The 18,062-nt window shown below is 41.3% G+C and overlaps 1 protein-coding gene across 1 annotated transcript in view; it reads right to left on the bottom strand.

Moving 5' to 3' along the window:
• Window positions 1-18,062, bottom strand: part of GRIA3 (glutamate ionotropic receptor AMPA type subunit 3) — a 166,443-nt gene that overhangs the window by 89,355 nt on the left and 59,026 nt on the right. The window contains exon 3 of the mRNA XM_035891946.1: window positions 7,199-7,386. Coding sequence (XP_035747839.1) covers window positions 7,199-7,386 — 188 coding nt within the window. The remainder of the gene's footprint in view (window positions 1-7,198; window positions 7,387-18,062) is intronic.

Here is an 18,062-nt window from a genome sequence, read left to right as displayed (position 1 = left end):
GGAGTTCAAAGCAAATACAACCCCTCTATGAGCACGATGGTATCAATAACCGTCTCCAGGATAATGTTCAGGAGAATGGTTGACTCTACTTGCAGCAGTGTAACTGAGAAAAGGTTTTGGTTCTCTGTACATTTAATGGCAATGCAGAAGTTGCCATATAAATATGTCTGTAGTTACACAAAAGTGTACTACAAATGTTGTGGTAAAAATATGCAAAATGATCAAAAGCAGATGCATGTGTGTGCATTGGTGTGTGTATTTATATCCCATGAATTATCATAAAACATAAAATGAGTAATTGCTACTATTGCAGACAAAAACTCTAATGGTGACTTCAGGTTCATATGCCTCTGGCATAAGAAACCAGAGTTGCTTGGCAGCGGTCTTCTACATACAGCAGCTTGCACATTTATGGTGAGACATTTTGTATTAATTATTATTATTACTGATCAGATACATTTAAAACTGTGCTTTAGTATCTTTTGAACGCTTTTAAGCTTTGTGTGCCATTACCTCAGTCATTCTGCAGCATGACTAATACTCTGTTAAATTCCTGTCATTTGGAACCTGCCTTGTATGAAGTCTGGATGACGGCTTTGGAAAGACATTACTATTTACAAGATAGAAATGGTCTCATCAGGTAAGTGTGAAATGTGCTGTATGTGGGGCAGATTAACCCAAAATGTTACTTCTCTCTGTTTTAGCACTCCATCACTGGCCCTTAGTTTTCCAGCTGATAGGAGCAGGCCCTTCAAGGCAGACATAGCTGTCACTTTTGACACATGCTCATTTTTTACTTGCCTACAGTCCTGAGGGTGACTGACCTAAGTAATTCCCCTTTCCTCCCCATATGCCCATACAGACCTGTGAGCTGCCAAAACTCTCTGGATGTGAAGGGAAAGAAGTGACCTTTCACTCTGCTTTAGATCTCAGTTTCAATAACACCCATGGGCACCTAATGAAGAAATGTCCTGAATTTTAAGTTTCTAGTTTATTAGAAACATGGAAATGAACTGCACCAGTTTCCGAGTGATGTTACTCAACATGGTACATATCAGATACTCTCTCGGATCCTCAGCTGATCCCCCTCTGCTCCGCACAGCTCCACGCACGGGGTAACATCGGGCCGTGGCAGCGAGCCCCGGCGAACACGGCAGGGCCACGCTGCTCTGGGGGCTATGCTCCATGCCATGCAACACCTTCAGAGACACGGCATCACTGGGGTTCATAAGCAAAGCAGAAGCTGAAGCTACCTGCAGCTCTGCTCCTCCCTCAAGCATCCCACTGTGTTTATAGGCAGTTATTATATTTTTAATTGCTACAGAGAACACAGGCAAACCCACACCAGACTATCTGTTTATAACGTAAGACATAAAACCAGGAAGCTTCCATGAAAGCGGTGTTGGTTTTTTCACTTACATTTTTCCTTATTGTTCTTGTTTTTAATGACTACCGGTCAACCGAATACTGCAGGTTTGTATTTATTCTTATGACACCCCAGATGTGAAAGCTGTTGTGCAGTGAGCACGCTCCTCTGAGACCTGAACAGCTCTGAAGTGGGATGCAGCTGTGGTGGTACTGAGAACCTGCAGACCATCTTCCTAATCTCAAAATTTCAGACTCAAAGGTCAAGTCATAGTCAGTGCTTGCACTGGACAGAGTTCAGTCAATCAAGTTACCCTTCCTAATCCTACAGACGCTTTACTTCAAGTCTTCTTTGACAGTTTGACTGTCATTGTAAAATTTTGGGGACTGCATTCTCTACTGTAATATTGCTTCTGCTTTGTGAGATGCCTCCACTCAATACAGACATTGCCTTGGAGCCTAACCTTTATGGCTATGTTGGGAGATAGTGTCCTTTTGATAAAAGCATGCAGTCTCTGGAATAAACAGGTCTTTTGTAAAGTTTCACCATTTTGATCCTGAATGGAGTTTCTTCCTCCTTATTTTCCCTTAGGAGATTTTCTTCTAAATGGACATAAAGCCACTCTAGTCTGAAATACAGCTTGTTATCTTGGGAATAAGAAAAACATATTTCTTAACTCAAAAACATGTCTCTAAATACACAGTTGAACAGGCTAAAGCTTACTGTTAGTTCTCAGCAGAAAATGTTCTGTTTATGAGAACAAAATTTTATATCTATCTGCGAAGGAATACTGGAATATTTTAGCATCGAGGGACAAGAAGTGTGGGGAGCTTATGAATTTTGCATGACATAAGTGTTGCTATCTGTATGCTTGAGAGGCCACTGGATGATTAAATTGGATATAGTTTTGTTGTGCAAGGAAGGATATGGATCCACATGCTCAATGGTTATAGAACTATAGGGCAAGTGAACAAACAGATGGTAACTCAGAGAATGAGTATTAATCTCTCTGCTTCCCCTTACTCTGCAGCTGAAGAGACAGGGACAGGGGTGATTTGGGCAGGGTATGCACCTCTAGGACACAATCACAAGATTCTCTGGGAGGTGAATGAAACCAGATGCTCTGCAGAGTGAAACCTGGCACAAAACAGGTTACCCAGGCAGAATCGGAGCTGAGGTGTCCTCTTTCCCCTACCATAATTTGCGTACCACAGGGAGACAGCTGGGAGAGATCCTTTCCTGGGTACCAGCCAGCCCTCAAAAAAGAAATACTTCCTATGAAAGGTTTCAGATCTTGGAAACACAGGGACATACAGATGTGCCAGATGCTAAAGGCATATGGAATACTCAAGGTCACTGACTCATGTGTCTGTATGTTGCTGGAGGAAGATAGAGAATATTCCAGCAGGACATGAAGTCTCTGAAGAAAATCCTCAGATGTGTAATTGTCTTTAGATAAGCCTATGCTTTTGGAAGAGAGGTATACCCTGGTTTGAACTACTTGAAAAAAGCGTGAAAGGAAGAGAACTGCACACACTGACTGGCCTGAAACAGGAGAAGAGGTCACTCTTATTTAATCCAAGCACTAACACAAAGCCATGAGATGCGGTTTCTGGAGCAGAGAACTGACAAGCTTGCTGAATGGCCTGGCCAAGAGCCCAAAAGTCTGATAGCAAACTCAGCACGTGTGTAGACTCTTTAGTGGTTTACAGTCTGTCTATTTCTGTTATGACTTTTGTTCTCGAGTAAGTCCTCTTTAAGCTTCTGAAATCCAGGGTCACTGGCAAATGCTGCTGTTGTCCCTGAGAAAACGAAACGGCAGGTGCCACACATCCCCACACTAAAGCCCCTCTCTGCAGGGAGGCATCGCTCCCAGAAGGTGATGGGAGGGTTGACCTTTGAAGATGTGCTCCTGAGAAGGCCGAAAGAGGAAAAGGGATGAAAGGCAGCTGGGTTGAGGCAGCCTATGCCAGCCCTCTGCAGGACAGCATTCGTCCATCAGTACTCTGCCATAACAGGTAGAGAGTCTTGGCTTCCCTTTGCTTTCACTGGGAAAAAGCTCTTCAAAGCCACCCGCAGTTGTGCAGTCAGCATGCTGTTAACATGTTCAGATGTTACTGCCTCTTAGCTGAGCAGACGTTCTAGACTCCACACAAAGCACTGATTTGACTTTCTAAACTGCAATAAAACGCTAGATTTGAAATATGCAAATCCAAAGTTATCTTTCCCCTTAATGTTATGCTATCAGCAAACACAGTTGGCTAAAAAGAAGACAACTCACCACTCCCTTAAGCAATCTGGCTGGATGGATTTAAGTACCACACATATTTGTGAGACTTTTTAACTACTTTATGAGAAGATAACAATGTAAGCAGAGGACATGGAAGTAAAAGCCTAAAACCAAGAAATTGTTCAGCTATCATAGAACAGAATCAAAGAATAGAATTGTTTGGGTTGGAAAAGACCTTTAAGATCATCAAGTCCAACCACTAATCTAGCACTGCCAAGTCCACCACCAAACCATATCCCTAAGCACCACATCTAGATGTCTATTAAATACCTCCAGGGATGGGGACTCAACCACTTCCATGGGCAGCCTGTTTCAACACTTGACAACACATTCAGTGAAGAAATTTTTCCTGATATCCAATCTAAACCTCCCCTGGTGCAACTTGAGGCCATTTCCCCTCATTCTATTGCTTCTTACTTGGGAGAAGAGACCAACCTCCCCCCCCCCAGCTCACCCCTCCTGTCAGGCAGTTGTGGGGAGCGACAAGGTCTCCCCTCAGCCTCCTCCTCTCCAGGCTGAACACACCCAGTGCCCACAGCTTCTCCCCATCAGCCTTGGGCTCCAAACCCCTCACCAGCTTCGTTGCCCTTCTCTGGACATGCTCCAGCCCCTCAATGTCCTTCTTGGAGTGAGGGGCCCAAAACTGAACACAACATTCAAGGTGCAGCCTCACCAGTGCCCAGGACAGGGGCACGATCACTTCCCTGCTCCTGCTGGCCACGCTATTGCTGATACAAGCCAGGATGCTGCTGGCCCTCTTGGCCACCCAAGCACACTGCTGGCTCATATTCAGCCGGCTGTCAATCAGTACCCCCAGATCTCTCTCTGCCAAGCAGCTTTCCAGCCACTCTTCCCCATGCCTGTAGCGTTGTATGGGGTTGTTGTGACCCAAGTGCAAGACCTGATACTTGGCCTTGTTGAACCTCATACAATTGGCCTCAGCCCATTGATCCAGCCTGTCCAGGTCCCTCTGCAGAGCCTTCCTACCCTTGAGCAGATCAACACTTCCACCCAGCTTAGTGTCATCTGCAAACTTGCTGAGGGAACACTCAATCCCCTCATCCAGGTCATTGATAAAGATATTAAACAAGACTGGCCCCAATACTGAGCCCTGAGGAACACCATTTGTGACTGGCTGACCAGAAGATATTTTAGATATCAGAGGCACCAGCCTGGGATCTGCTTGGGCAATTATTTGTTAAGTGAATGGTCCCAGTAAATAAATGGGACAATACTCATAAAATGTGCTGCATAACTGGAGTCCTCTTGTTAGACTGCTGCAAAGATAATTAGTACTAGAGTATGTATCTCAGAAGGTATGTTTAGTTTGCTTTACTATCTAGCTTGGATTCCTAAACAAAAAGTTCTAAATCTATTTTTGATACTGCAAATTCAAACAATTTTGCTCATGAGTATCTTCAATGAAATTAAGTAGAAGTAAGTCATATTACATCAATAGGGAGACATATGACATAGTATTTATGTGTGAAAATGTCTGCAGGATTTGGTTGCAAAGCAATGGACTGATAAGAGTTCAACTGGTTGGCTAAAAATACAGTCCTAAAATCCAACTGCAAGAAAACTTGCAGATCTTTTAGAAATATTTGAGATAATTTAGCATAAGGATTTCATGGAAATATCACAATTTTGTTTAAATAAAGTTCAAAAGATGGCTAGTGGGCATGATACAGCAAAAGAGACATCTAACAGTACAGAGATGGGCTATATACACTAAAATAGTGACAACAGAAAGGCCCTGATTATGCAAAAGATTGAGTACTGTACAGTGTACTGTAGAGTTTGGGGGAACCTGGAGCCCCAATAGTAAATATTTAGTTACACAGGTGCTAATCACAATGATAGAAAGATCAATCAAACATTTAAGAAAATTACATTTCATTAGATTTGAGTTCAGAATGCTTGCAGAAGAAAAGAGTTCGCCAGTTATTTGCTATATGGTTTGCTTGGTACGTAGCTTTCATTTTAGGCACTGGAATGGTTTGATTATTTTTTTTTCTTTCACTTGCACAATACAAGAAAAAAAAGAGAACAAAATGTAAAAGGAGGTAGAAAGATCAAACAAAAGGCTTGTTCCCCAGCTGAGAGCGGGCCCAAATAGCTGTTTAAGCTTGGCTCAGGAGTGCTCTCCTGCATCATTTTCAGAAGAGCAGGCTGTGGGTATGGAGTTTTGCATCTTTTGCAAGAAAATGAGCAAATCGAAAAAAAAAGTTTCTTACACTTTGCTGTATGAATTTCCCTAAAGACAGCACTCACCATATTGGCTAAAAATAGTGTAAAATGCAATGCTATGTATTAGTATCACAACCATTCTAGCTGTCAAGAGTTACAGACCAGCATCAGCTTGTGCTATATTCTCTTGAGCACCTCTCTCCTTCCTGTTGCCCTCTGTAACCAGCAGCTATGGGACCTGGCACTGACTACAGCAATTCAGTCCCCGCAGGCTGGCCCTCAGTGGTACACCTCAAGGCTCGACAGGCACTGAATATTTTGAGAAGGAACTCGGCGAATATAGCTTTTGCATTTCCCAGGGTTTACGGCAGTGAGGTCAGTTTGCTAATAGTTTACAATACAACATTTCTCAGAGATATGCTAATGCTTCATGAAATTTAAATGTTACTTTTGATCTAGTCCATACTAAAAACCCACAGTTAAATTTATGAAGTGGCAATAATCAGAGTTTTTCAATCTTAGTGCAAGTGCATTCCCACATGCCTACGAATAAACAAGCAGCACGGATTTGGTTCCATACCAACACCAGTTTTGCTGTGAGCCCAGGCAGCAGGGAACTGTCCTGCTTCTGCTCCCTGCGATGTGGATCTGTTACTACACCTCTTCAGATCTACAGCACAGCCAGCGGCACAGGCATTCTGGGTAGCACCCTGGGATGGCCAGAGGGTACAGCCATTCCTCTGGGGCAAAGCAAACACTGGGAAGGTCATAGCAATAGCAAAACAGTAACCCAAAAGTTGCATCTTCCCCAATAAAGGTGTTTAGACTCTATCACCCACAATTCAAGCCTGTTGACGGCACTGGCTGTGCAGAAGGAAGGGCTTTATGTACCAAAAAGTGCTAATGAGCCATTTGGACTACCAGCTCAATTTTTCATTAGCAATATTTCCATTTGGGAATTCTTTAAGATGAATCAGAACTACTTCACTGGCTTTTTATTTCTTGTTTCATGTTCCACTTAACAAACTGCACCTGTCTTGCAATCCCTACAAGTAGCCCCAATGCCAGTAATGTTACTCTGGCAGCTGAGATTTTAGGTTCTTAACCTACTTAAAAATAATTCATTATTAACATTTGGGAAAAAATATCACAGAGACATTTCCTGGTAGGTTACACGTAAGTGCTGCCACCAGCTATGAGCATCACCGAGGCATTTTAATTTTACTAGGTAACCGGCCAGTTGCTGGGACTCACATCTCAATAGATATTTAATTACTTTCTAGAAATAGACAGTTCTGGAAACATTAATGATGTCTGTCACAGAGAGATCATAATTTCTGAAAAGCATTTACCTGTTCCAAAATGGTGTTGATTCTGTCTACTTCACAGTCAATTAAGTATCTTTTTTCTTGCCGCCTGTCCATCTCCTCTATAATTCTTCTGAACTCTTGAACATCCTTTATGCTTCCTACAGATCTGGCTGTCACTTGCCAGTTGTTCTGTACTGCTGCTTCCATAATCGCCTGAAGAATGGAAAATCCTGTAGGGGGAAGAGACAATGCAAACATTTGAAAACAGAACAAAAATAAAAACTATTTTGAATGTTTGACAACGGGTTCACAAAAGCTTGCACCACCTAAAGGGACACAGACTAGCCTGCAAGTGCTTCATTACTTGAGAAAGCAACAGTGTAGGGACCAGTTTCTTCTTCCAGCTATGCCACTGCCAAAGTCACTGACTTCAGCAGAATTGCTTGGCGGTATATTACTGTGAGCTGTATCAGAATCTGTCCAATATATCATATTATGATCCTCTCAGGGATGTTTATGGTCGTGCTGGGGTCTGTGCCAGCTGAGAATAGGAGCCTGCAGCCATTACTTGGGCAAAAGTCCATCAGCTTGAAGAGCCGGACAGAAGGGGTAATTTGCCTGTGCAGACTGCAGCAATGGGTCATTAACTGGCAAAGATCCAAGCACTGCACAAGAATGCCAATTAAGTCATTGTACTGGTTATTGGAGCCACAAACCACAGGAGAGTATTTTACTGATACTCACTTTGGTTTCAAAAAATGTTTTTAAATATGGAGTCTAGCAGCATTAACCACACTTTCAATGCTTTCATTAAGGTAATACCAACTCATTTAGCAGCCTCAACAGAGAGAAGCAGCACAGAATGACCAAAGACTGCACAGTGGGAAATTACACAAGCAAACAGCATTTTATTTCTTGTGAACAGCCGTGCCTCGGTGGCAGACAGAACTCAAGTCAAGTCCCTAAGTGAAAGGTGGTGGAACTGGGAACGGTAATCTCCAAGTCATGTTACGTCAGAGTCATCAGACATGGATGTGCATCCCTTTATTATAGTATGCAGCCAGGAATTTGGTGAATTACCTGCTTTGATTCAGGAAATTAAAAATTTTGCATAGTTCTAATTGTTTCAAATCTGTGCGGATGCCAAAGACGGAGGTCCCCTACTTCAAACACACAGTGGTTTCCACTGGAGTTACTTTCTACAGAAGCATCCATGTGAGCTGTGTTTCTGTCCAGATAATCTATTTGCAACACTTTCAGTCCAATCATTTAGTCATACTGTGGATTGCTTATCCACAGCCAGATTTGAGAAGCTCAGAATGCCTTCACACACACAAATGCATAAACATACAGGATCAACAATCAATTAATTATGCTCCGTGATAACCAGTTCCCCATGCTTCTGAAACTGAAAGGAGTTTGAGCTACAGGGGAACAACATGTTCACTGCTCCGAATCATACCAGTGGCTAGTCTGAACTCACTCGTATCATTGTAGGGGTATACAGAAAACAAAGAACTTGTGCCGCAGTCTGATCTTCCGTAGCCTGCTGTAAATCTGTAGCTGCTGTCTGAAGCCAGAGGAGCTGCATCATTACCTCATTACAGACACAAACAAGGAAAGTGTGTGATTTTCTAGATTGCAGTTAGATTATTATAATTTACCATGTGACTTCCTCAAGTCTCACTCAAATGCCCTCACTTTCCCTGTGCAGCCTCCTTGAATCTTAATGCTTTTCTTTGTATGAATGCACTTTACGATCCCATGAAAGGTGGTGACAATTAACGTGTACACTGGTTGGGAATTCTTTCTGGCATCTTCTTTCCCCTGAGACTATCGAAAAGGAGGCATTTACATATGTATAGTACAATGAACTCAGTCTTCCTTAACATCATATTTTACAAAAATGGCTGTGATGTCTGTGACAGCATTGTGATTCCATTACACGTAGGAGGAATATCCAAGCTGAAGATATTTGGTTGGCTGCAAATGAGGAATTTTGATGTGGGAACGTAAATACACTACTGGGGATTTACAAATGATTTGTGTACAAAGATGTGCTTTTAAAAAAATATGATTCCACTAAGTAATGAATATTTACAACTTTGTTTCATCATTCATATAATGTCTAAGTATGAACCTTGACTGCATGAAACAGTCCATACGTCTATTTTTTTCACTCCAAATTGAACAAAATGGCTCAACATATTATAAAAAAATGACACTTTAAAAAAAAATCTGTAGCTCTATTTTTTGCTAATAACACATACAAAACTTAAGAACTGTCTCAAGGGAAGAAGTGAAAACGAACATGCTGGAGAGCAGATGCCATCAGTCGACTGCCATGCACCCGGTTTCAGTTAACACTGTTTGAGTCAGAGCTCTCTTTGTCAAACCTTTAATATCTCAGAAGAAATCTGGGCAATTTTCCTAATTTTGTGCAACTGCATGTTTGTGGGGGTGTGAGTGTGTGTGTCTTTGCATTAGTCAGTGGTTACCATTTCAAGAAAGAGAAGAGCAAGGTTACCCACAGCCTTTCTCCTATGCATGAAAATACGATTACAGTAATCTTAGTGTGAAAAAGTTCCAGAGCTTCATAATTTCTGTCTTCTCTACCTCCTGTTTCTCCTTGTCACACCAAGCCTTTACAGTCGCAGTCCCCTCTACCCTTGCCAGTTCTTGAAATCCTCCCTCCGGTCACCATCTGCGCCGTGCCAGCTCGCCTCTCTTGGGCCCTCTCCCTCTCCCATCCTTGCTTTGAGAAGTTCCACTTGCCCTTCCTGCCATGGCTCATTAGGCTGGTCCTCTGACGATCCGTACAAAGCCCACTCCCCTTGCTTTCCAAAAGCGTGGTTCAAACCTCCTGCTTGCAGGAAGGCAGCACGCTCGCATCTTCGCAAACACGCATTCGCTGTTCCCAACCTGCGATCTCTCTGCACACCTATTGCCTTCAGCACCATTTCCTACATTTTACATTGCTACGCATTACGTGATCTTTCTGTAAACAACATGTTCCAGGCTCCAGCTGTACTTTACCATTAAGAGCGCTGTTATATAAGCAGTGTGATTGTTTAAATAAAAGGGCCATTTTTGTCTTCAAATATGAACTTTTCTTTCTCCTTAGCATAACAATGCAAGCTGTGACATTTCAGGGGTACTGCCTGGGCAATGAACGGGGAGATTATATTCCCTGTTCTGTGCATGTCAGTGACCAGACCTGCACACCGAGCTTTTCCATCCCCTACCCTCCAGTAAACATGCCGCACCAATGCTTCACAGGAGATGCTTGCCCCTGAGCACCCGGGAGGTGCTGAACTCTCATGGGTGCCTCTCATCGCATTCACCCTAAAGGAAACCAGCCAGCCATGGAAACTCTCTCTATTTTGTAGTTTTTCTACGGTCTGCATCAGATCTATCTCGAAAGACTAAAAGGACTGATAATTCACCACAGGTCTGTGAAGAAGCCATGCAGGAAAGGCTTCCATTAATACTGCTGCTGGTTTATACTAGTTCAATCGATAATGCCAAAAATATTAGGTAAGACAAGAAAAACTGATGTCCTCCTAGAAGATGACAGCAATGGGATCATCTCAAAACAGGTTCATAATACCATTACTAAAATTCTGAGGTTGTTCATTCTATTAATACAATTCTATTAATACAAATATAGACAACAGGAAAAATTCACTCAGACCCCAATCTGATCTTTCAACCTCTTTTTTCTCAGTCATACCTTGGATGTGAAAAAGGATGGAAGGCATGTATTTTTCTGGAAGCACTGCTTCTGAGGCTAGCTTGCCTGATGGCACCACATCCCTTCACTGCACTGTGTTATTAACATGTTGGCATTACCGATTTACAAATAGGTCTGGTCACACGATGGCGATGTCCATACTCGCCAGGTCATGTAACAGCCCCATATCACGTTCTGGTCCCTTCTAGCCATGTACTGGGGAGGGGTTGTTCCTGTGATCTTTGAATGCAATCTCTCAAGTCAATCTGATCCGCACCTAACTAAAAGCTTAGACAATCCTGGCCTTAGTATTCAAATGCGTCATTGTCTGGCTTATTCTTAAAATATCGATGATTTAAAAGAGCTAACCCTCATCTAAACAGTCTGCAGAATGATTGGGCTGGAGGTAGCTATAGTAATAAAACTAGAACAAACAAGTGCCCAGCTTCTCTCTCAGTGAGCTGAAGCAAATATTTTTAGTTTTGCTGACTGAAGCTTGCAAAGAGGGAAAATATTCAATATAATTTTCCCTGAAAGCAGGGAAAGTATCACTTGTTGCAATGCTATCTCTGTACTTTAAACAACCCAGACAGAATCACATTCTCGGCAATCTTCCCTGCAGCTGGGCTAAGATACAAATTCAGCCAGTATCTTCATACTTCTGCCAGGGAAGCAAAGCCTGTACCTCATTCTTTCAGATCATCCCTTTGACACAAGCATCTCTCAACTGACCCTACTAACACAGGTGAAGAGGACATTTCACTCTTTTGCATCTATGGAAGCTCATGAAACTTTTTCCACATCCATGTAAGCAAAATTAATCTCAGCAGTTTGCTCTGCCATATGAAATTCTATGTACTACATCGTTGAACTTACTCTTGTTTAAGTAACAGCAATCATTAAAGTGTCATGAGTAAATGACCACACTGGAACATCTGTAGCATCACGTGAGCCCTTGCAGTTGGCACCAAAGTAGTTACTGAGAAAAAATTACCACTTACATAAATAATTCTTTTCCTGAATGTTCCTGATAAGATCTCAGACCTCAGCCTCCTATTAGAAATGAAAGAGCGTTTGTTTGCAGTCCCTCTTTCTTTTGCCTTGCTGAGTACTAAAGAGCTTTGAGGGGTATATTTTTCTGCCATGCAGCATGCTCTTGCCAGCTGAATGAACATCAGCTCTGATGTGAATACTTGTCTTTTGAACGATATATCTGGGACATGATACGAGGAACTAAGCTTCTGGCCTACGAGTGAACTTCAGGGATTTAAGAGTGGAGCTGTGTTTGACAAGGGCACGATGAACTCACCAAAAAGGAGGCCATCAAGGCAAGTGCTTCCCCAAGACAAATACAAATTCTATGACGCCAGCTTACATTTCAAGCGTTCCAGGGGTCTGTAAGTTGAGATATACTTGGATATTTTGTGTGTTTGGCACTGAGCCTAGTGCTAATTTAAAAGCAAACAGATCAACATGTTAGGCGTGAGTAAAAAAACAGCGAGGCAACCCAAAACACTCCCCATCATTCAAAATCCAAACGTGTCAGGCAAGTATGCTTCGCACAACCTATGTCTGCTTAACAACGTTACAGTAGGGGAAGAAGCAAGGAACAAGCTACTACATTAGTCACCAGTAAGACATGCAGTAAATGACTTGTACACTGGAGTACTCTTCCAGTCTAACACATTTAAGTTCAAATTATTAAATAAAAGTAGAATAACTGTATTCTATCTGTTTTTGACCTGATCACTTCTAGCTGGTAGCCAGCATGTAAAGTGTTACACTCTACTATTCTGGTAGCAGACAACCTTCTAGACCAAGGAGCAAACACACTCTATTTTTTTCTTCTGCTTTTTCTATTCAGTAAACCTCTAGTTTCTCCTTTAAATATATTACATTACTGCAACCTGCCATCCATAAACAGCGAAATCTACACAAATAGATATGTCAGCTTGGTTGAGTGAATGTGAACTTGCCTGGGTCTAAAGGAGAATTTGCAGGAACCATCTGGTCTGCTTTTGCTCGGGATGGGATACTGCTAAACATGCAGGAATTCTGATCTGCTGAATGCAAGTAAAGCGCTTTTGGGTTTTTTTTTCTTTTTAAAATGGCTCTTTCTGAATGCATTTCACCTTGATCTGTTCTTCCATAACAACCTTGTGTCTAATTCACCCCTCATTTTACTCAAGTTTTAAGTCAGTACAACTCCAGTGTTTTTGAATGAAGCTGTGCCAGTGTAAAATGAGAGTAATGTAGTAAGGGATCAAAGAGTACAATAACCAAGGGCAGACATAAAGATGCCGTAAGCAATGCTGTCATTTCCGTAAGGGACTTATTCATATGACTTTCACAATGATGTGGGCAAGTCTCCTGGTGTAGGACAGATAGGTATACCTCAATAAAACAAAATGATCTGAAGTTTATTGAAAGAGCTGTGTTCTAGTTTTAGCTTTGCTATGCAAATCTTTATTTAAATATTTCCAAGAGAATAATAATTGAGCAATTATGGTTTCTGGATGTAGATGGGCAACAAAACAGATGAGATGGGAACACTTTAAAACCAGAGTATGTTCTGCTTGAGGAAAATATAACAGGTAAACAATCGTGCAGAGAAGGCAGAAGAACCAGCACAGAAAATCAGAGAAAGGAATAATGTATTTTGAGAAGTGACAGAAGGTGAAGAGCGCTGTGTTGTCCAGTGGGCATGGGCTGTAGGGTATCCTCTGTGCACTTATTACTAAGAACCCTTGATACTGATGCTATCAGAAAGCTGACAGAGGTAGTGGTGAGGGCATTCTGTCACCAGAGGATGCTGAGATCTGGGAGACATGGGCCTAGGGGTAGCAGAGAGCCCTCCCAAAAGGAAAACTTCTTTTACATGCAAATGGAAAAATGGTAAAACTACGTTAGCATTAAAAATAATTTAAAAATTAACTTCCAAGCTTTAGGAGATCTGAAAAAAATAATAATTAAAATACTTAAGTACAGAGCAATTTCATCTGTCAAGCTCTACACTGAGTCCAGGGCTTTGCCTCTGTGCAGCAGAGCAGAAAACCAAAAACTATGCAGTAAGCACAGTACTGTCACATAAACACTGGGATGCAAATCTAGGGAGTTCAGTTCCAGTGATATTCCTGCCCAGCACCAGTTTCCCCGAGTGCCCTGAATTCTCCAGCAAGGACGTGCTCCAAGTGACATCAGCAAATTCAAAATAAACCATTTGCTGAGTACAGTCCTGCACCCTCCCCGTGTCGGGAAGCTGACACCATAACCTCAGTACAATATCATAGCCTTGCCCAAATGTAGCCTTCTGTAGTGGCTTCTTTCCCTTCTGTCACCTTTGAGCCCTTCTGTCCCACGACCACACTGTTTTGCAGCCTCACTTACTGCCTCTTTCATGGAGCAAGCTAGAATGAGTCCACACCAGCCTTCAGCTGAAAAGCCTTTGAATGATATAACCAGAAGTTTCTTTGGGTAAAAAAGAAGAAACGAAAATACACAGATATTACCAACCAATTCCTTCAGAACATCAGAGCTGGGTTTTTTTGTTGCTCCTGTCCATTGGTTACTGAAGAAACCAGATCAAGCCACCACGGATAGAAAATATCTCAGCCATAATCCTCTTGATGTCAGATGCAATAAAGCTGACTGTGGTGAGGCCTAAGTGAGATGCTTGGGCCCTAGTCTGTCCTTAACTTCAGGTACATTTGGATGACAGTCTCTTAGGTTCTCTTCCTAGTCCAGAGAGAGATATGCCATGTAATTTTTCTGTGTTTCGAACATTCATGGAAATCAATGTAAGAAAATACATAAAAGCATGAAGTTGTGTAAGGCATCATCATTCACCTTTACCTGCAATTGACAAACTAAAAGAGAACAAAAATCCCAATGTGTTGACTAGCACTCAACTGATGAGGCTAATTACTGCGCGTTAAAAATACATATCTAATTGTGTTTACATATTTATCTCAGCAAAAAGATTCTAATTAGGAATCACAGAGTTAGCAATTATCAGGCTGGAAAAGAAAACCTAACTTGTCTGCAAAACAACTGTAGCACGTTCCATGTGAAGCCAGTTCTCAAAGGGAAAGCTTACAAAACCCAAAATCAGAGCATGCGCAGATGTTGCAAGACGTGGAGAATTTAACTCAACTTGTGGTGACAATACTGACTTTGAGGAGATAGATCCGGCCTATCGTGTGACTTGGGAGAAGAATAGAAAACGAAAAGCCACCCAATAAATAATGCAACAACGTGCTGCTGCTCAGGGCTGAGCCAAGCTGTTGAACCACCTTTCTCAAGGCTGGGCCATGGCCGGTCTGAGCGAGGTGGTGCAATGAACACTGTCTTTATTTCAGAAACAAAAGGTCTGCTCCTGTAGGTAACGCTAATGCTGGCCTTCCCACTGCCGTCAATACAGCTATCTGGATTTCCTTCCTCTCTTCAATGAGCCTGCAAAACTCCTGATGTATCTCTGCCTTAATGACACATTTTAGCCCTGTTTCACTGTTTCAGAAGTACGTCATACGTGGGCCTGTATCTCCTACAGAGTGGTCTACACAACACAAAGCAGTGCACTTCACAGGAGATGTTTTTGCATCATTCAGCTTTCAAAAAATTCTTACAAAAACATTAGTAATGTTAATAACAATGCTAAATAACGCTCAAAGCACTGCAAATTAACTGATTTATTGTCAACATTCCCTTACGAAATAGGCAAATAATAAATTTGACACAGGAGAAAAAAATGATTTGGCCTACCTCATGTAGAGAATTAGTAATAGAGCCCATTTTCAAATTCAGGTTTTCCTGGTTCATATCTAGATTTATTTTTAATTCAAGCTGCAATATAGCTGAACATATACTTTTAAAGATTCCTATTGCCTACAAACAAGCTAGCCACTGAAATTATATAATAAAAACATCAGTATGGTATCTCAGAATATATTTTCCTCGTATCTTATTTGCTAAAGGAAATTGAATAGCTACCTAGCTTCCAGTGAACTGGGATACCGATGGAAAGCGTTATTTATTATTCCAGGTAAAGCTGCACAATCGTGATATAATTACAAATAGAGGAAAAAAAGGAAAGTATTGTGTGAAATTATCATCTGAGGAAGGAAATAAAAATGAATTCTTTTTTAAGCTTAAATAATTTTTTTAAGCCAAAAAAGAATATTAGTGCATTTATTCTGTTAGAGGCAATAAATGTTCCGGAAAAATGAAACTTACCCACTTATCAACAGCAGAGGATTTTGAAAATAGCTAAAACTTGGCCTCACATATCACTGCATTAATCTAACGAACTAAAAATGTAATTTTACTGTATGCTGCAAACTTAAAATTATTGATAACCCAAGTTAATTCTTTACCATGCTATGTATAGGGTTTTTAGCACGAGCATGCAGGAGTATTGCTGACTGCCTTCTCTTAAAAACATGCCTGGATCTGCTGAGTCTAAAAAATGATAAATATTATTCCTTTGAAGAAACAATCACGGGAGATTATGGTAATCAGACTATGAATTGAAATACATATTCATCACAAAAAAACCCGTGGATTCACCTCAGATAAATGTCTTAGAAAAAAATTATGCTAGATGAATTGTCCTCAAACATAGTAAAATTATTCTTTCTGTCTGACCTTCAGTCAATCATGTTAGAAAAATATTTATTCCTTCCCCTAACCTTTATCTACGCTTTCTGTTTCTCAAACTACCTGAGCAAACAAACCTTTTGCCTCTGAGAATTTTCATTAACAGATGCTATCAGACTTTCAAAGTCTCTCTTCATCAACATCTCACCCTTTGGTATCCAGCATTTTAATTGCCCTTGCAGCTGGAATGCGTCTCATGTCTCAACCCGTAAGTTAATTTCCTTTTATTTATTCTGAACACTAAAAAAAAATATAGCAATCAAAGGGTGAGTACCGATTTAAAAAATATTCTGAAATTTAAATGAGTTTTTATGATAATATAAGCGATAATTTATGGATCCATACTCACAGTCTGCATGCGTGTTTCTTTTTAGTCACTCAGTTGGCTATTTCTGCCTTTTTTTTTTGCCAATGGCCAGTAGCAAGGAGCTTTTATATAGCACTATTATTTTTTCAGTACAAGCACTTCTCTTCATAACAATGATGTAGTCATTAATTACGAGGCCTCATATTAATTCCAAACAGGTCTGTATACCTCCTAGGCTACTTGGCAATACAGATTTGGTCTGAATTGGGCTTGAACATACAAGTGCAGTCCTACCTCACTGACCAGAGCACAGAATATATCACCTAACCTGCTTTGTACTGACTCTTTCTGTAGGGAGGCCACAGGATGACAATTTACAAAGTCAGCAGAGAATGAGCATGACATCAGAGGACACCACCTCACCCAGCACAAAAATCTCAGGGGTAACGAGTTACCTTTCAAATAATTTCACGCAGCTGCAGTGGCAGAAGGAGGATGTACCGGCCCAGCACTCTGTATCAGTGACCTAACACCATTACTTCTTGCAGCATTACGTTCTGTGTATTAAAAAGAACTGGTTTATTCTGCAGGGTGGTGACACACAACAGGCTCACATAACCCACAGAGTAGAGACATTGCCAGTCAGGAAAGTCCTGGGTCTTTACCTGCTATTGAAGAAAGATACTAAAGGGGAAACAATGCCTTGCTTTTATTATCCAACCTTCTAATCCTATTTGAGTATTCAAGGTCTCTTTCATTGTATCAGAAATCATTAAGAATTTTAGCATTAGTTATCCCTTCTCTGCTAACACACAGAATATTTTTTGGCTGCTGCTTTGTATTTTGCAACTTCTAAATACGGGCTTGGAGCCAGTAACCTTAGATGGGGGAAAAAAAAAAATCCAGATTTAAGCATCTGTGGTCAGTTACTGAATATATTGTTCCTGATTTAGCTCAGAAAAGCAGCTCAGATGAAATATTAGGCTGGATTATATAGAAATGTGCAAAAATTTCAGCATAAATATTCACTAAGTAGAGAAAGGAATGTGATTCAAAAGTTTAGCTCTGGCTTCATCTCTCCAAATTTCGATGTGCTCAGCTGGGTAAGAAAGGAGAGGGAGGGTGTTCTTGGAGTTGGCTCCACACATCGGCAAGGGATGGGCTTCAGACCCAGACTTCTCTACAGCATCCAAGTTTGTGACTACAGCACT

Source organism: Egretta garzetta, unplaced genomic scaffold, assembly GCF_000687185.1.
Source record: "Egretta garzetta isolate BGI_Z169 unplaced genomic scaffold, ASM68718v1 scaffold53, whole genome shotgun sequence".
In the NCBI taxonomy this organism is placed as follows: Eukaryota; Metazoa; Chordata; class Aves; order Pelecaniformes; family Ardeidae; genus Egretta; species Egretta garzetta.
This window is presented reverse-complemented; position numbering and strand designations above follow the sequence as displayed.